We start from the raw sequence: 19,267 nt of genomic DNA on the forward strand, positions 1-19,267 counted from the left end.
GAAATGTGAATATTTATTCGTAATATTTTTTTATGATTTAAACTAATAGAGAATTTGAATAATATTGTTATTTGTAAAATGAAATAGGAGGATGGACATAGGTTAGGTAAATAGGTATTAGTATTAGACATAGCAATGGCATAGACAAACAAATCCAATAGATTGACTGACATATATCTAAGGCTGCCGTTACGTTAATGTGAGCAGTCCACTTCAATCTGCCAACTATTCATTTGTCACCAAACTCAACATACCAATCCAACCTCTGACGTCAATTTTTTTAATTATGAATAATAAATATTTTATTATTTTAGATTATAAATATTTTCATTTAAAATATTTAAAACAAAGTTATATGATAATTATGAATCACTGAAAGTTATGTATTTATTACACAAATGGATCCATTAAATACATAAGATTCCATTTAATTTTATAAATGAATATTTTTCTTAATCTTATATTAATTAAGTAAAAAATTCGTACGAGATTCTTTATTTATTTATTTTGCCAACAGTTTCCATTTCATGACCTAAGCGAAGCCCTTTTTCGTAATTTCCGACGATCCCTTGGAATCCGCATCTACATCCACCTTTCTCTTCCTCAGTTACATGTTTCGGTAATTATTAAAAAGAAAAAGAGAGAGAGAAAAGAACCAAAAACCATGAAAAACGCCTCAAAACCTTTGCACTTGTTCATCTTCAGCTCAGCTACTCAACAACGACAACACCCTCATCCAAACCGCACACTACTTCTGTTGTCTGAAGGTTTGTATCTTCTCTCTCTTCTGTCGGTACTGTGCTCAAAATCACACATACATGCTTGTACTTGTACATCTGGGCTCGTTCGTGTGTGTGAAAAAGATAGAAAATTGGAGTCACAGGGGATTAGATCTTCACCTTAGACGACCAAGCCAGAATTTTTTTAGTTTTCAAAATATGTGTTTTTTGTTTTTTTATTTATGGGTTTTAGAATTTGGTTGATCAGGTTGGTTGTGCTGATTGGTCCTAAACCTGTTTCTGTTTTTGATTCGGCGGCGCTTTCAAGATCTGGTGCGAGTGAATTACAATTTTATTTAGTTGAAGGTTTGTGTGTAGGAGAGGGTCATGGAATTATCAAGTTGGCACAAGTGACTGAGTGAGGCATGAGTAAATTGGACTTGGGGGTTTAATTGAATGAGTGCCAATTGTTCTTTTGGGGTTAAGTAATTTTGTTCAGTATGATTAATTATTCATTTTCCCATTGATTTGATACCCAATTTTCATCTCAATGATCAAGTTTTGGTTTTGCGTGAATTTGGGTTAGACGGCTAATGATCAACTCCGCCAATTGTTTCCTATCTCTTTTTTCTGCTTATGTTACGGTCCCTTGTGATCTTGACTTGTAGATGAATGATGATAACGATTATGATGACATTTTCTAATCAAAGATCTATCTGAATTAAAGAAATTTGTTGGGCATGTTTAGGAGCATCATGGTGTGAACTTAATGATGTTTACTAAGGAGGTTTTGGGAATTGTGAATTGCTTTGTGGAGATGCTATTTTAGTGATTTAACATTCTAACTATGCTTAATTTGCAATTACGGCAAAAATTATCGGAGTTCAATAACCATCGGCCATGGTTGTATCCATGGTGTTTCTCGATATCGATGAGTATGAACTTGTCTCTCTCTCTCTCTCTCTTTTTCTTTAAAAATATTTCCATGGAGGGAAGGTAAAAGATTATTAACCTCTGCACATTAATCAGAACTTATACTGATTCTTAGTAGTACTGCCAATTATTGAATGGCAATGATCGTCAAAGACTCACAGTATACACTAGCACTAAGGAAATAGTATCCCTCCCATTAATTTGTGGAATAACGAACAAAGAAATGGCCTTCCTCAAAATTTGTGATATGAAACAAAGTTGGGCTTGTATATTTGAAAATATTGATTCCTAAGTCCAAAAGAATTTGAGTATAACAAGGTATTTGTGAGCTTAAAGCCTGAAACCTTAATTTTTTGTGAGAAAAGGGCTAGTATCTCATGATCAATGTTATTAACCCTTTAAAATTGAAATTTACTCCTTAATTTTTCTGCCATATAAGTAATGATAACATTTGTTTAGAGAAATAAATCTTTGTATATTTCACCTTCTCTTACCTTTGAAAATGTGGTATTGGTAGAAAGGAGACTTTAAACATTAACAGTTAGAGGAACGTTGGAGCATGAAAAGATGAAAACCCCTATGAACTGAAGAAAGAAGACTGAAAGCTTTAAAGCACCAAAAAAAAAAAAGTTGGTCATTTATCTATTTAATCCAAGAATGTGGCCATCTGGTCATTATATGAAAAATTGTCATAAACTTAAGACCAAAGACCGAAGCTTAAAAAGACCCAAATAAATTAAGGTTCTTAGTTTAAATTGATCATGTATTTCTCTGGTTCAAAGATGTGGCAATCTGATGATACTTGTAACTGCTATTACCCTCTGGTTATTTCAGAACTTTTATTCTTCTTTTCTGTACTGCTATTAGTTTTTCACTTTAATGGGTTAAACTTATCACTGGTTTTTAATTTGGTTTCTGTAGGTGTTTCTTTGCACTGAAATTCAGTAAGAATTTTGGAAAGTCGGCATCATGGAAGATGGTGACTCTAACATAAGGAGATGGGAGGATCTGGACATTGATATTTTGGTGAAGATTTTTCAGTTGCTTGACATTTTTGAGTTGACATCTGGCATCTCCCGTGTCTGTAGTGCATGGCGCATGGCTTGCTGCGATCCACTTCTTTGGAAAACACTTGATTTGTCGATGTTAAAATCGAACTTCATCAAGATCCCATTAGAGCCCTTTGTTTATGTTGATGGACGATCGGATAGGACATTAACGCGTATATTGAAGATTTCTTTGTGTCTCAGCAGGCAGAGTATAATGACTTTGATCTTCCATTTTAACTTGTACGTAAGTGATGAACAGTTGACATACACTGCAGAAAGGTAATTTCAATATTCAAAATCAATATATCTATGCATTATATTTAGAGTATAAACCATATAAAGTCAATAGACACAGGTTGTATGTAACACATGAATATTTATAACCTTCTTGTAGAATATGAAACATCTTAATGTTGCTTGATATTGAGGCAATAACTTTATGAGAAATATGTTTTTATGAGACATTTTATTTTCTCTGGATCGCTTTAAAGTATCTGAAAATAATAAACTGCTAACAAAATTTGTAGGATAGTTTAGTGTATTTCAATTTTAAGGGGGGGGGGGGAGTGGGGGTGGGGAGGGGGTGCAGTTATTAACTCTTGTTCAAAATGGAGATTGCATATGTGGCTTGTCTAAATCGCTAATCATGTCCCTTTCGCAGGTGCCCACGACTCAAAAGACTTGTTCTGCCAGCTTGGAACAGAATCAAGAAGCAAGGAATGTGCAAGGCTATCCGTGGCTGGAAAGAGTTAGAGTCCCTTACAATGCCCACTATAGCAAATCCACCATATATTCTGGAAGAAATCTCAAGGCACTGCAAGAACTTCAGTGAACTCAAGATCATGGGGCCATGTGACTATTTCTTTGCTTCATCTCTTGCTACATATCTTCCAAAATTAAGAGTTTTGAGCCTTCGGTGCTCAATGCTATATAAGGATGTTCTCATTCTCATCCTTGAGAGCTTGAAACATTTAGAAGTGCTAAACATATCACATTGCGTTTTGGTGGAAGCCCTTCCACCTCCTCAACATAGAAGAATTGTTAAAGAGATTGATGAGTCTATTCGTGAGAAGGCTTCTCAATTACGTGAATTTCTCACATGCATGGAAGACTCGTGCATCATGTGCCAACGAACAAGAACTGACGAAGGGCTGGTTAGGTGGTACAAATACGAGGAAGGGCTTTGGAAAACAGATGAGGTGAGGTCTCTCGCACTTTAAGCAACAAAATCGATCTGGTAGTCTTCTAGTTGTTGCTGCTTATGTAACATTTTCTGTTGTTTAGTTACTCTGCTATCTTAAGTGTAGATCCAAATAAACAAAGTTAATTCTTGCAAATGAATGTTGAAAGCCCTTTAGGAGTTAGCCAAATCTTGTAACTGTATATAGGAATAATAAGTTCTGTATTCTGTAGTCGGTATCATTTTGAGAAGTGTTTTCTATCATGAAAATTTGCTTAGACAGCAGTTTTGGTTCTTTAAGAATACAATGAATTTTGTTTTGGGCTATGTTTGGTCCTATCATTTGTAAGTAGTGATGCTATCAACTAGTCTTCACAGATTTTCCGAGTTCGAAGTGAATAACAACAGTGTACAGGGTGAGGGCTGATAGTCTGAATTTGGAGCTTATGTTTAGCTGTTTTGGTAATAAGTGAAATTTATATTAATCCTACCATAAAAATTTCATTAATTTTTTGTAATAATAAAATGTGTCAAACTTGAACCAATGCAATGTCTAAATTTATATTGCCTTAATAAAAAGGAAAAAAAAAATTGTCTTCTGTTTATAAATAGAAACTAAGAAAAATGTGGGTTAAGTGTTTTTTATAAAAATATTTTTAGACTGACTCTTTCAATATTTAAGACGTTATCAATTCAGCTGTGCTGAAAAAGACCATTAAATAGCAATATCCGTATTAATTGCAGAGGATGACACCTACATTCTTCAATACGGGTTCACATGCCGTCACTTAATTTCAAATTATTTTAAATATTATAATGTTATTTCAACCTCGTTATTTTTAATTATGTCCACAAATCTAAATTTAATTTTCGTATAAAGTAAGAGACATTATCTTATCTTCGTTACTTAACTTTTCTGACCTTATCGATTATTGTACAAATAAAAAAAAGTACACCATAAACAAAACAAAAAATTACGTCATTTGAGGAGGCTTATATAAATTTGATAATTTCTTTTTTAATTTGAGATTGGGTAAGGTCAATATAATAGGTGCTTTTTTTTTACATTTATTAAAACTTAAATTCAAATTTAGAACAACATTTTATTAATGAATTTATGTGATTGATAGTTATATGTTCAAATATTTTAAACTCATAAGTTTTATGCGTGTATATATATAATCTAAACAAGTAAAGTATAATATTGTCATTATTTTCTCTTATTTTTATTCATTCAAACAATATTTTTTTTCATCTCATTTTTTATAAATGTATTTTTTAATTATATTTTTTATTACATCCAAATATATCATTAAAAAATAAATTGAATGATTAACATGATTCAATAAATAAATCATATACAATTCAATCTGAAATGAAAAAAAAAAGGGCAATTTTGGAGAAAATTTGTCTTTAAAAATATTTGAGTTGAGCACTTTAAAAAAATTAAATTGTTACAATGATAATATTTTAAAAATTTATAATTTAAAAAGTTTTTAAATATTTAAAATATCCATATTAGTCTTTCAAAGAATAAAAAAAATATCATAATGAATTAAATATGTGAAAAAATTAAACTAAATCAATCTTAATAAAAAAACTAAAAACTAAAAAAAATTATAAAAAGAAATTTAAGAGTATGTTTAATTACTATTTTAAAATCAGTTTTCTATTTTTAAAAACAAATTTTAATATAAATTTATACTATAATTTATTTTTAAAAATAGAAAACTAATTTTAAAATAATAATCAAACATACCCTAAATATTTAATATAATAACAGTTTAATTTAAAAAAAAAATTGATATGTTAACATTTTTTCAGAAGACCTTTTTAGTCAATTCGGTGATAGATGTTGAATATTATAATGAACAAAAATTGTACCACCATTCGTTACCTCATTAATCAAACGATGATCATAACTCATAAGCATGGGAAAGAAGGCACATGAATCAAGGAATTCATATATGGAGAGATTGGAGATCAATATCACAACATGGGTTTAAACAAACAGTATTTTGAATTACCAATATTTCATACTTTTCATTTGCAATATATCTTCGTTGAATCTAAAATAATGGCAATTTTTTTTAAAGATCTGTTTTAGTGATAAAATAAGGTTTTTTTTTTATAAATAATTTGATAAAATTTGTCTTCTAAAAAACAATTTAATGATAAATTAAATTTTTAACAGATATTTTTAATAATAATTTTTAAATATATTTTCAGTAAAAATTTATTTATTTTTCACAATAATGGGTATCTTAAATTTGTATAAATACGTTAAAAAAAACAGATAATCAACAAATGCACGTATATTTTCAATAAAAATAAAACTTATACTTTTTTATTCATCAAACATAAGTTCAATCATGGAAAGAAAAAAAAAGGAAAAAGAAAAATCACCGATTTCTAGACTTTTATTAGTTTTAAATGGAGATTAAACTAAACAAGAAACATATTTTATTAAATAAATTTTTATTAAGAAAAAATTTAATTTTTTAAATAATTCTGAATCTTTCTATGCATGTTTTTATTATTTCTTATACTTATTAGATGAATAAAACAATTTTTATACTTTTTAAGTATTAAATACATATTTTATTTAACATTTATTTATAAGACAAGCATATAAGAATCATGTTATTTGTGATATTTCTTTATTACCACAAATTATTTATTTTTTATTAATTGTGGTAGCTTTTATTCTATAATTAATGAATATGACAAATTAAAACTAAACAAATAGCTAAATAATTAAAATAAAATAAAATAAAATTTAAAACATTAAAACAAAATAAAGAATAAAATAGAGCACCAAAATATTAATTTTGTCTGTATTTATTAAATTATTTTTTAATTTCTAGTTAGTTGGCATTAAAAATATAATATTTTTATTAATTAAATTGGTAATTTATTATTGAGAATAAAAAATATAAATATTTTTAATAAAAACTTATTAATTTTAAGTATTTAAAAATCAACTATGTAAATATTTTCTTTCAAAAAAATGTTAGAACATTTTTACATACTACAAGAAGATTAGTCTTTTCCATTCGATATTCCTTATTTATTCACAATAAATATTAGAAAAAAATTAAATAATTCAATTAAATTAGCGAAATAAATGGTTGGGTCCATGGCTGGTGGGGGTTAGGTGCAGCGAGAAGAGACAAGAAAAACAACATAAAACCCTCAAGACTCTAAATTGATTATTTGTTTATCAAAATCTTCATACTTCTTCCCTTATTCTTCTCTCTCAATCTCAAACACGTGGTCATGGCTTTGCAACTGTGGGAGACTCTCAAGGACACCATCGTCGCCTACACTGGCCTCTCTCCTGCTACCTTCTTCACGCTCCTAGCGCTTTTTTACGCCCTTTACTACGTCGTTTCGGGTCTGTTTGGCTCTTCCTCCGACCACCACCACCTCCGCATGGAGGACAACATGCCGCCACTGCGTCCACCGGTTCAGCTCGGTGAGATCACCACCGAGGAGCTCAGGGCCTACGACGGCTCCGATATCCAGAAGCCCTTGCTCATGGCTATCAAGGGTCAGATCTATGATGTCTCCCAGAGCAGGTTTAACATAACACACAACACACCCCTTTTCTTCTCAACTCTATTTTTCTGTTCTTCAACTTCTTTTGGGTTTTGGGTGTTCTTTTATTTTTTGTTGAGTCAATGCCCACCTTCCAAGTTGGAATTTTTCGACGTTACTCTTGTTAAAATTTGGGTTTTGCTGCATGTTATCTGTCTTGCTTTTAAATTATTTCCATTTGTGCTTTTTCTGGTGACCTTTTGTGTGGAGGTGCTGATACAATTTGAATTTTTTGAGTCTGAGTTACTTTTGCTTTTGTAAAGGTTAGATTTGTCCTTTGGTTCGCGGGGTTCCTTTTGTTGTTCCTGTGACATGTGATGGGTAGAGGACATGCTTCTCATGTTATTATGTTGAAAATTGGAAGGTGGGAATTGAAAGGTTAAATGCGGGATTTATAGAATGTTGTGATGAAGTTCTGTTTCAGTTTTCAAAGCTACTTTTTCATCTTCTTCATTTTTGTAGTAAACTCTAGTGTGTGCTTGGTTGAGTTGGTGGAAAGTAGAAATGACGTAGAAGGGTAACCCCAAAGCTACTCTCTTTGACAGAGTTCTCTCTAATGCAATAGTCTCCGACTCACATTCGGATAATAGGAACGGAAATCGATTATCAATTTTTTTGGGTCAAAATCAAAGCTGTTAACTGTTTACAAAAATAGCCTATTTTTAGGCTAAATAAACTATAATTCCAAATGGCCCAAAATAGAAAAGTCAACAAAATTGAAAATTCCTAAATTGAAAAATAATCTCTAATCAAAACCCCTATTGTAAAATTAAATCCCTAATTGATATAAAAAAGCCCAATCTACATCAGGAAACTTAGCGTTTACTCCTTTTTTTTTCTGTGTGTTTATCTGCACTTCAACGTTGCTCAGAGTTGACAAAATGTAGTACTCATATGATCTTAATGTCAACGGAATTAATGAGAATTAATGGAAAACAGAATTGTATGGGATTGATTGCACAATTATTTGTAACGGTTATTCTTTTATTTAACATAATTAGCTATAAATGTATATATGGTAGTTTAGCTGATTTATTGGGCTGAAATCAACGTTACAGCTTGTAATATTACTGTATTTATATGAGCAATCTGAATGAGAAGGACACACAGTTCTTGGCCAAATATTTTCTTAATTTGACATGGTATCAGCTTAGGTTACGATTCAAGAACCTCGCCTACGTTCTCGGTTTTTTTTTTCACTTCTATTTCTCGGTCATTTGCTTCCCAGTCCAGATTACTCTAGTTCCATGTCTATCGAAAAGCACGATGTCCTGTTAGTTCGCCTTAACGGCAAAAACTACTCAGCTTGGTCATTCCATTTCGAGATATTCGTTACAGGAAAAGATTTGTGGGGTTATGTTGATGGCAACACTCCAATCCCTGACAAAGACAAAGATAAGGTTGAACATGCCAAGTGGGTAGTCAAAGATGCTCAGGTCATGGCCTGGGTCCTTAGTTCCGTTGACCCCAACATTGTTTTGAATCTTCGTCCTTACAAGACAGCAGCCAAAATGTGAAATTACTTAAAAAAAGTCTACAGTCAAAAGAACACTGCACGACGATTTCAGCTTGAGCACGACATAGCTTCCTTTCAACAGGATAGTCTCTCCATCTCTGATTTTTACTCTCAATTCATGAATCTTTGGGCTGAGTACACTGATATAGTTTATGCAGACTTAACTTCTGAAGGTCTAAGTTCAGTACAAACTATTTATGAAACGACTAAACGAGATCAATTTCTTATGAAATTGAGATCTGACTTTGAAGGTATTCGGTCCAATCTCATGCATCGTGACCCTGTACCATCTTTGGTTGCGTGTTTCAATGATCTGTTACGTGAAGAACAACGCCTCCATACACAGTCCATCATTGCAGATCAAAAATCATCTACTGTTCCAATGGCATATGTGGCACGAGGGAAGTCAAGAAGTCATGACATGAGTGCTGTTCAATGTTTTTGTTGCAAGCAATTTGGACATTATGCTTCCAATTGCCCAAAAAAATTCTGCAACTACTGCAAAAAGCATGGACATATTCTTAAGGAATGCACAATAAGGCCACCACAGCGAAATGTCACAGCCTTTACCGCCGCAATTGATTCATCTATTCCTGACAATTCAGTCAATGCAGTACCAGTTCAACCAAATCCTCTTGCTACTACTTCAACGGTGACTCCTGAAATGGTTCAACAGATGATTATTTCAGCATTCTCTGCTTTAGGAATCTCAGGTAAATCCTCTTCATCTTGGTACTTTGATTCGGGGGCTTCCAACCACATGACCAACAATGCTCAATTTCTTACAAATGTGAAAAAATATTTGGGCACTCTCAACATACATACCGCTGATGGAAATCAATTGCCTATCACAGCCACGGGTGATATTTCTTCATCTCTCACAGATGTTTTTGTCTCTCCTGGCCTCACTAGTAATCTAATTTCAGTTGGTCAATTAGTCGAAAATGATTGTCAAGTACAATTCTCACAGTCTGGTTGTCTTGTGCAGGATCAACACTCAGGGAAGATCATCGCGAAGGGGCCTAAAGTTGGACGTCTTTTCCCAATCCGTTTCTCATTACCTCCAAGTCTTTCTTTGCCTTTAGTTTCTTGTAATTCTGCCTTTGTTGATTACCAAGTGTGGCATAAGCGTCTTGGACATCCAAACGCAAATGTACTTCATGACTTGCTAAAATCTGGTTTTTTTGGAAATAAACACACTCCATCTCTTAATGTTGTTCATTTTGATTGTATTCCTTGTAAGCTTGGTAAGAGTAAAATTCTGCCTTTTCCAACTCATCAGTCTCATACAACACAACCTTTTGATATCATCCATAGTGATGTTTGGGGGGTGGCACCAGTTATATCTCATGCTAATTACAAATATTTTGTAACTTTTATTGATGATTATAGTCGTTTCACCTGGGTCTATTTTTTGCGATCAAAAGATGAAGTTTTTTCTACTTTCAAAATTTTTCATGCTTATGTTCAGACTCAATTTTCATCAAAAATAAAAATATTTCGCTCTGATAATGGAAGTGAATATATGTCACACTCATTTCAGGAATTTTTGCAATCCAATGGCATTTTATCTCACAGGTCATGCCCCTCAACTCCACAACAAAATGGGGTAGCGGAAAGAAAAAATCGCCATTTGCTAGATGTTGTTCGCACCCTTTTATTGGAATCTCATGTGCCTTCACGTTTTTGGTGTGAAGCCCTTTCCACTGCAGTCCATCTTATAAATAGAATGCCATCTCCATCATTAGGTAATGAATCTCCATTCACTCGGTTACATGGTCACCCACCAAATTACTCCACTCTTCGTATCTTCGGTTGTGTGTGTTATGTCCATCTTCCTCCACAAGAACGCACCAAGCTCACTGCACAATCTGTTCAATGTGCTTTTCTTGGATATTCTCCTCATCAAAAGGGCTTTCTATGTTATGATCCTAACCTTCGTAGAATTCGGGTATCTAGAAATGTCATCTTCCAAGAACATACATATTTTTTCGCATCACATCATGATCATGTTGCTTCTCCGATTTCTGTTTTGCCATTGTTTTCCAACTCTCATGCAGGTCAACAATCTCCTAAACCTCTCTTGACATAAAAAAGACGTAGTACTACCACTCACATTCAACCAATTGACTCTCATGGGCCCCCTCAAGATGATTCCTTGGCTGCTGGTCCAGTAGAAGAACTAGAACCAGAATCGGCTCCTCTACGACGCAGCTCACGCGTTCGTAAGCCCCCAGAAAGGTATATCACTTCCATGACAGCATCGTTATCTTCTATTCCTATTCCTTCATCTTATAAACAGGCCATGGAGAATGAATGTTGGCAGCGAGCTATTGAAGCTGAACTTCTCGCCTTGGAAGAAAATCAAACATGGGACATAGTCCCATGTCCATCATCTATTAAACCTTTGGGAAGCAAGTTTGTGTTCTCTATAAAGTTGCGTTCGGATGGCTCTATAGATCGTTATAAGGCTCGTTTAGTTGTGCTTGGAAATAAGCAAGAGTATGGACTAGACTATGATGAGACGTTTACCCCAGTCGCCAAGATGACAACTGTGCGCACTATTCTTGCTCTTGCTGCATCACAATCTTGGCAGCTACATCAAATGGATGTCAAAAACGCATTCCTTCACGGTGATCTTCAGGAGGAAGTTTACATCAAACTTCCTAATGGTATGCCTACACCTTCGCCTAATACTGTTTGCAAACTAAAACGATCTTTATATGGATTGAAACAGGCACCAAGAGTATGGTTTGAAAAGTTTCGATCGACATTACTTGGTTTTGAATTCACTCAAAGTCAGTATGATCCATCTCTTTTCCTACAAAGGACTCCTCAAGGAATTGTGGTGCTTCTCGTTTATGTGGATGACATTGTGGTAACTGGCTCCGATCAAGATGCTATCTCAAGAATCAAACACCTACTGCATTCAACTTTCCATATGAAAGAGTTAGGCCAACTCACTTATTTTTTGGGTTTAGAGGTGCATTATCATCATGAAGGCATTTTTCTAAATCAGCAAAAGTATATTCAAGACTTGGTTCAGCTAGCTGGACTCACAAATGCAACCCCTGTTGACACTCCCATAGAAGTTAATGTTAAATATAGACGAGATGAAGGTGACCTTCTAGATGATCCCACTCAATATCGCAAGCTGGTGGGAAGTCTCATCTATGTAACTATCACTCGTCCCGATATTTCTTTTGCTGTCCATACAGTAAGCAAGTTCATGCAATCTCCACGGCATTTCCATCTTTCAGCAACACAACGAATCGTTAAATATCTCCTTGACACTCCAAAGCGTGGTTTATTTTTTCCTACTGGTTCATCAATGCAACTCCAAGCATATAGTGATGCTGATTGGGCTGGATGTCCAGACACCCGAAAATCTACTACCGGCTGGTGTATGTTTTTAGGAAATGCTCCTATTTCATGGAAATGTAAGAAACAAGATTCAGTCTCAAAGTCATCCACTGAAGCAGAATATCTCGCAATGTCTGCCGCTTGTTCTGAAATTATATGGCTGCGTGGTCTTCTTACAGAGCTTGGATTCTCTCAAGAACAACCAACTCCATTGCATGCTGACAACACCAATGCCATACAGATTGCAGCAAACCCAGTTTACCATGAACGGACGAAACACATTGAGGTTGATTGCCACTCTATTCGAGAAGCTTATGATCGAAGAGTCATCAATCTACCATATGTCTCAACATCTGTTCAAATCGTTGACATTTTCACTAAATCCTTGACACGTCAACGACACAATTTTCTACTTGGCAAATTGATGCTTGTAGATTTACCAGCATCAATTTGAGGGGGGATGTCAACGGAATTAATGGGAATTAATGGAAAACAGAATTGTATGGGATTGATTGCACAATTATTTGTAACGGTTATTCTTTTATTTAACATAATTAGCTATAAATGTATATATGGTAGTTTAGCTGATTTATTGGGCTGAAATCAACGTTACAGCTTGTAATATTACTGTATTTATATGAGCAATCTGAATAAGAAGGACACACAGTTCTTGGCCAAATATTTTCTTAATTTGACACTTAATTCTGAATGGGCTGAGCTTTGATGGAGTTTGAATTAGATGCTATTTTGAGTATCTGAGTAATGTAATATCAGTCATTTTCTTCCTTTGTAACTGTAAATTTTGGTTTTTGTGCATGTTTAATTTTTACCTGGAAGTGGTGTTTTAGGGTAATTTATAAATTAGTTCTGTTTACTTTGGCCATCCCGCTATTTATCCCAATCCCAAATCAAGTGGACCTATAAAGCTTGGACTTTCTTACAATTGTTTACGGCATATATCATGAAAGGAATACAAGAGCATCTAATTTATGTATAGATACAAAGTCATCGCTCCTAATTTACTGTTTGTATGAACAATCGAAAGGATTGCAGCATGGTTACTTGTTATTTCATCGGAAGCCAACCCATTCTGAGACCCTTTTATGCCCTAATGAGCAGATATGTGTTTTTGTCCATGGTGTTTCATTTAATTTTGATTACAAGAAGTGTCATTTGTTTTCCTAGTCATGTTGTCTGTTTGATCTGCTCTAGCTAGCAGCAGGAGTTTCAAAGTCTTAAAAGTATGAAACTTGACACAATATTGAGTATGAACCTTGCCTTCATCATGAGAGTACTTTTTAAAAAACTGATATCCAAGAAACTGAAGTGATACTTGACTTTGCTTGACGACGCTGTCCCTGTAAGAATGAAATATGTATGTATATATTGGCTGTTTTTTTTTTAAATGTTTACTTAATAGAATTCCTTTACTACTATTTTATCACCTGGAAATCTGTCCTTTCAGAATGTTTTATGGACCCGGTGGACCTTATGCCCTTTTTGCTGGCAAGGATGCAAGCAGAGCTTTAGCAAAGATGTCTTTTGAAGATAAAGATCTGACGGGGGATATTTCTGGTCTTGGCCCATTTGAACTTGAAGCTTTACAGGACTGGGAATATAAGTTTATGAGCAAGTATGTAAAGGTTGGAACTGTCAAAAGTACTGTTCCAGTGACTGAAGCAGAATCCACCGGTGAACCATCAGAATCTACTTCCCGTGATGTTGATGCCGTCAAGTCTACTGAAGATGGCTCATCAGAAACTACAGCTGTTAAAAGTGATGAAACCCCTTCCAATGTTGATGCAGATAAAGAATAATGGCTGGGTTGCCTCACAAATACCCTTGCAAAAAATGATGGAGCAGAAGAAAAAAAACTTCATAGAAGTTGCTGGAGAGACTGAGCAAATGCAGACTAGTTTCCAATGTTAGTATAGGCCACCCCTTTTGTGCTGCCTTTGGTTTGATATTTAGTCTCAAATAATAAATTGTCAATGTTAAGTTTAATTTGATCTTCCTTTTGAGTTCCATAATATGTATATCATTCAACGGCAAGAGACCTATGACATTTGGGGTCATATCTTTGGCTGAGTTGTGCTCTTTTTATTACTGAATAAAACATTCCCCTTGTGGCCAGAATAAATGAAGCATGACTCTTTTGAACTGTTCTTGATTCTTGCTCCAGGTAGTAGCTTAAAAATGCTATGAAAACAAGCAATTGGTGGTGGACGGTGTGATTGTGAACAGATATCAGCAATCTCATATAATGCTAAAAGAGTGCAAAAATGGTATTGTTTGCATAAAAATCAGGAAAAATATATTGAAAAGAAAATTTTTATCAAGGCAAGTGATTGATATTGGACAGTGTGTTACTTTCTAAGTGTTCAATGGGATCCACTTGAATGCTCTACTAAATTTGTAATGAAACCTGTGGGGATAAGGGATTCTTGTCACTTATCAACAAAAACCTCGTATATAGCTTCTGTATTTCTAATTATGCGGGTCGTTGCATTATTATTATTTTTTAAATACTAGCTAATAAATATTTGAAATGTCAATCTTTTTATGATAATGTACAGCCATATGATTCTCCTTGCCGAGGAAGTATTCTTTGTATCGTACGAAATTTTTTTTCATTAAAATAGAAAAATATGAGTAGTTTAAAATTAAGAGAAAAAGTAAATAAAAAATTATAAGGTCAATTCCAAATAAAAATAATTAAGGTTTGAGATAAAAAGTTTTAATATAAAAAATTAAAAGTAACTAAAGCTAGTGATTGAGAATTTGTAATCTTAGCATAAAAAATCAATATAAAAGAAAAATAATGAAAATAATTACTGGTTTAAGAATTTTAAAATATATATATAAAAATAAGTATTACATAACAACAAGATCTCATGTTAAAAAAAGTATAACAAATTTTCCTATTAGAAAAGAAAACTAATATTTATAATATAGAAGTTAATTTTCCAAATTTATTGGGTGAATCCAAACCTCCACTCTCTTTGATTAGGCTATGCATATGAATTTTTTGAATACTACAAAATTAGAGCTTCAACCTACTCGCATCCAAAGATGCTGCCATTTTTTCCCCCTCTTTTGAGCCTGTAGAGGTTGGGTGATCTTGGCATCCTATTCGAAGCACGGTGAAGAAGTGTACCATCCCTAACATGGATAAAAGATTCCCTCATGCTCTTTCTATCACACTTTTTGCTAAAGGATTGTTTCCTATGCGCATCAAAGAAATGATTCTGAATGTCAAACTTTATATAATATTATGCTGTTAGCTTATCTAATATTTGTTATTAAATTGAAGCAGTCTACACCTTCAGTGTTGGAAATCATGAATTGTGAGGGTCAAAAGTTACCTTGAAGAAACCAATGCAGGTGCTGAAGCAAATGAAACTCAAGATTCCGTTCAAGACCAGGCCAAAAGTCCTCGTACCAAGCAAGATTTCTTTGTTTTCAGTATTGGAATTCTTCTTGTATGTTAAATTCTGAATTCCTAATCCTACATCACAACTCACTTGCAATACAAGTGCAATAAAAATCTTTTTTGTTTCCATCTGTGGACCCACTACCTCTTTGAACTGATATTACGTATCTACCATGTATGTTGTATTATAGTGTTTCCAATGTATACGGGTACAACAGCTTTTCTCTCTACTTCAATCAAGTTGTCCTTTATTTAAGGTACTTTCAGCATTTCACCCCAAAATATAAAAAATCTAGCACTTTTTATATGCATCTTCTTTACTTCCAAGTACGTACCCTTCTCAAGTAAATTGCTTTTTATAGTGTTTGATTCGATCAAGTTATTAGGCTAACGATAGTTTTAGTCAATGGCAATAGAATAATATGCAATAATTTGCAAACTTTGTCAAGAATTTTGGTTGTTTTTTTCCCTTAATTAACAATAATGTCAATATCTTATTTATTTAACAAAGCAGCCTGCATGCCAGCTGACTTCCCTTAGTCGTATTAAATCAATTAAAATATTAAAAATATTACTAAAACGTATACTTATAGACATCACTGTTTTATCTTTCCTTTTCGTATTGGAACTTGTATACCATGTCGTTACAAAGACAAACACTGAAATACGCAAAGAATTTTGAACCTCAGTTTACATGAATTTAGCATGACAAAGCTGAACTTTCAAAACAATGTTATGAGATCAATGACGTCTAACTTCAAAGAAATTTTTGCACAGAAGAATTGACAACTTAGCACGATCATCAATGGATTACTTAAGCAGCCAATTATCGCTTTCTGAAAAGTCAAGTTTTGACATTTGGCATATGAATCACATATTGTGCTCCTCACATATTGTCCAACTATATTTATATTTTAAATTTGCTTAATTTTTCTCACTTTAGCTTCTAAGGTCGCTTGCTAACTATAGGCGCGCCAGCTTGCCATAGACTTGTACTCTACCAACAAATATATTCGTAGAAGCAACATTTCTTCTTTCAATTTCTAGTTCCTACCCTCCATCACAATCATGAGAATTCAAAAATTCTCACCCCTTCTAATGCTTTTCATCATTCTGGTGTCTTTGATGCAAGATTCAACTTCTCGTTTAGACAATCATGCTAGCCATGTAAGGAGATCAGAAAGAAAGGTTTCTTCAATGTTTACACAGAGTTATTCTGCTATTATCTCCTCTTTGAACTCCAGGAAGGGTAAGTTCAAGCAAATCCATGCAGTTTCTCGCAGGCTAGTTCCTAGTGGACCAAACCCTCTTCATAATTGATCAGCTATGGAACATCATTCATGCTTTTCCTCTGCATGGCATGCATATAAATAAATTGAGTGAGTGGTCATGAGATTAAATTTATTTGTCAGTTTTAGTGCTAGTGCATACCGCATATAGACTTGAAGAATTGTTGAAGAGTAAGTGGAAGTTCTTCAGTGATTACAGATAATAGGTAACTACAAACCAAGGCTGGCAAATATTATGTTTTTGGCTCTGGTCTTTCTGGCTGAATATATGTTTATATCATGTGATATGCTATTTTACTTTTTAAATTCTTTTTTAAAAAATGGTACCAAGAGTTCAATGGCAGATGTGATTATGTGTGTTCTTATGGGTACTTTATTCCACATATTAATTCATCCTAATTTCAGTCCCTATTATAATCGATTTTTATATGTTTCTCAACCAGTTGATAATGAGAATTTAATATCGCAAATGTTAATTTTGTGAGTTTGATTTCATCTTCAAAGAAAGAACGACCTATCCAATTTGATCCACCCCTTTAGAATCAACCATAAGGATAAGGGAAGATGTATTGGCTTTGGAATTACTATCTAGCATGTACGATGTTGCATTTGAGTATGTTTCTCTTCGTTGACCAAAATTTTCTCCGTAGCAAACTTTTCATCTGATTAATAATTGGTTTTGTTAACTTTAATTCTAAAATTTTAAATATTTATAAATATAATTTTTATTAAAACAATTACTACTTTAAAATTATATTAATTATTTTTTTAATACAAACATATAATTATTAATTATTTAAAAAAATCAATTAAAAAGGCCGGAAGGTTTATCATTTTCCTTTTAAGTATTTCTATGAAAACTGAATGGTGCAACGTCGTCCAAGTACAGAAAAATTGACTTTTTACCCGCCTCAAGTTGCCACTGCGCAGGGGAAAGACAATCGAAAATATATAATAATAATAATAATTTTAGTGTATATTTTTTATGCACAATAAAAATTTACAAATAATAATTTTATTAAAAATTATATTGGATTATATGATTTTTAATAAAAAAATATTATATAAATGCTTATTACATTTTCTGTCCCATATTAAATTTTTATTTATTAAAATAATCTGATTATAAGTGCTAGGTATACTAACTAATATTTTAATTTACTTCATATAAAAACACCGTTCTAATTTTAGGAGCCTTTGTTTCATTGAATTTTTTTATTCTTGAAAATTATGTTTATTAAAATAATATTTTATAGGAATTATGATTTTTAATTAGGAAGGTTATAAATTGATTTGGAATGTTTAAAACAAATAAAAGAACATTAAAGGATATTTAAAATGAAGAAAAGGAATGAGAATATTCTGTCTTTAATTTGGTGAATAATGAGAATGCAATTATGTCAATGATATGAGTTTAAATATATTGATGTGATAATTAAATACATTAATTATCATATCAATAACAATTATTTAATTAATATAAAAATATGAATATTTTACCAAAATGAAACACTTTACTGATGCTATAAATGATGCAAAATATGTGAAGAGTGAAACACAGCCGAATTGCATTGGAAGCATTAGAATACAAAAAGCAGAGTCACAGGCACAGACAGTTATGGGACTTCCAAAATTTCCTGCGCTTCTGATGCTACTCATCGTTCTGCTGTCTTTGATGCAAGATTCAACTTCTCATTTAGATAGCCACGGTGCCCATGTAAGGAGATCAGAAGCAAAGGTTTCTTCTATGTATACACAGAGTTATTCTACTATTCTCTCCTCTTTGAACTCTAGAAAGGGTAAGTTCAAGCAAATTCATGCAGTTTCTCACAGGACAGTTCCTTCTGGACCAAACCCTCTTCATCACAGGGTAGTTCCTTCTGGACCAGACCCTCTTCATCATTATTGATCAGACATGGGAACATCACTCTTAATAAATTAGGAATTGGTGATCATGATATCAATAGCTTGTTTGTGTTTCTACTGAAATGGAGTTGGGTAGGAATCCAAAATTATGTTACGTAAAAGTTGTCACTGGACTCCGATATTTTATCTTAATAAATGTGTAAACTCCATTTATGTATTTAAGCAAACATGCTCTATAATTTTTTTTGGGCAAGCTTAGCGCACAGTGCACACGGCGTATATTTTTTTCTCGATATTTTTTCTTGACTATGTTAAAGTT

The 19,267-nt window shown here is 33.1% G+C and overlaps 3 protein-coding genes across 3 annotated transcripts; all 3 read left to right on the forward strand.

Annotated features, from left to right (window-relative positions):
* The first annotated feature begins 614 nt into the window (after window positions 1-614).
* LOC113872938 (F-box/LRR-repeat protein At3g48880) lies at window positions 615-4,314 on the forward strand. Its single transcript, XM_027510841.1, has 3 exons — window positions 615-767; window positions 2,574-2,980; window positions 3,363-4,314. The coding sequence occupies exons 2-3, from the start codon at window positions 2,622-2,624 to the stop codon at window positions 3,919-3,921; spliced, it is 918 nt and encodes a 305-aa protein (XP_027366642.1). The 5' UTR covers window positions 615-767; window positions 2,574-2,621; the 3' UTR covers window positions 3,922-4,314.
* A 2,722-nt stretch (window positions 4,315-7,036) lies between these two features.
* Window positions 7,037-14,234, forward strand: LOC113872562 (membrane steroid-binding protein 2-like). The gene is made up of 2 exons (XM_027510200.1): window positions 7,037-7,462; window positions 13,826-14,234. The coding sequence occupies exons 1-2, from the start codon at window positions 7,161-7,163 to the stop codon at window positions 14,175-14,177; spliced, it is 654 nt and encodes a 217-aa protein (XP_027366001.1). The 5' UTR covers window positions 7,037-7,160; the 3' UTR covers window positions 14,178-14,234.
* On the forward strand, window positions 7,087-10,236 carry LOC113872563. Its single transcript, XM_027510201.1, has 2 exons — window positions 7,087-9,710; window positions 9,986-10,236. Exons 1-2 carry the CDS (start codon window positions 9,116-9,118, stop codon window positions 10,021-10,023), a joined length of 633 nt encoding a protein of 210 aa, XP_027366002.1. The 5' UTR covers window positions 7,087-9,115; the 3' UTR covers window positions 10,024-10,236.
* Window positions 14,235-19,267: the final 5,033 nt, after the last annotated feature.

This window comes from Abrus precatorius, unplaced genomic scaffold (genome assembly GCF_003935025.1).
Source record: "Abrus precatorius isolate BTA unplaced genomic scaffold, Abrus_2018 Scaffold7, whole genome shotgun sequence".
NCBI lineage: Eukaryota > Viridiplantae > Streptophyta > Magnoliopsida > Fabales > Fabaceae > Abrus > Abrus precatorius.

Coding starts and splice junctions, on each gene's coding strand:
- LOC113872562 (XM_027510200.1), top strand. CDS start 7,161: ATGGCTTTGCAACTGTGGGAGACTCTCAAGGACACCATCGTCGCCTAC. Junction 7,463..13,825: donor TATGATGTCTCCCAGAGCAG/GTTTAACATAAC, acceptor CTGTCCTTTCAG/AATGTTTTATGGACCCGGTG.
- LOC113872938 (XM_027510841.1), top strand. CDS start 2,622: ATGGAAGATGGTGACTCTAACATAAGGAGATGGGAGGATCTGGACATT. Junction 2,981..3,362: donor TTGACATACACTGCAGAAAG/GTAATTTCAATA, acceptor TCCCTTTCGCAG/GTGCCCACGACTCAAAAGAC.
- LOC113872563 (XM_027510201.1), top strand. CDS start 9,116: ATGAATCTTTGGGCTGAGTACACTGATATAGTTTATGCAGACTTAACT. Junction 9,711..9,985: donor CTCTGCTTTAGGAATCTCAG/GTAAATCCTCTT, acceptor TGTCTTGTGCAG/GATCAACACTCAGGGAAGAT.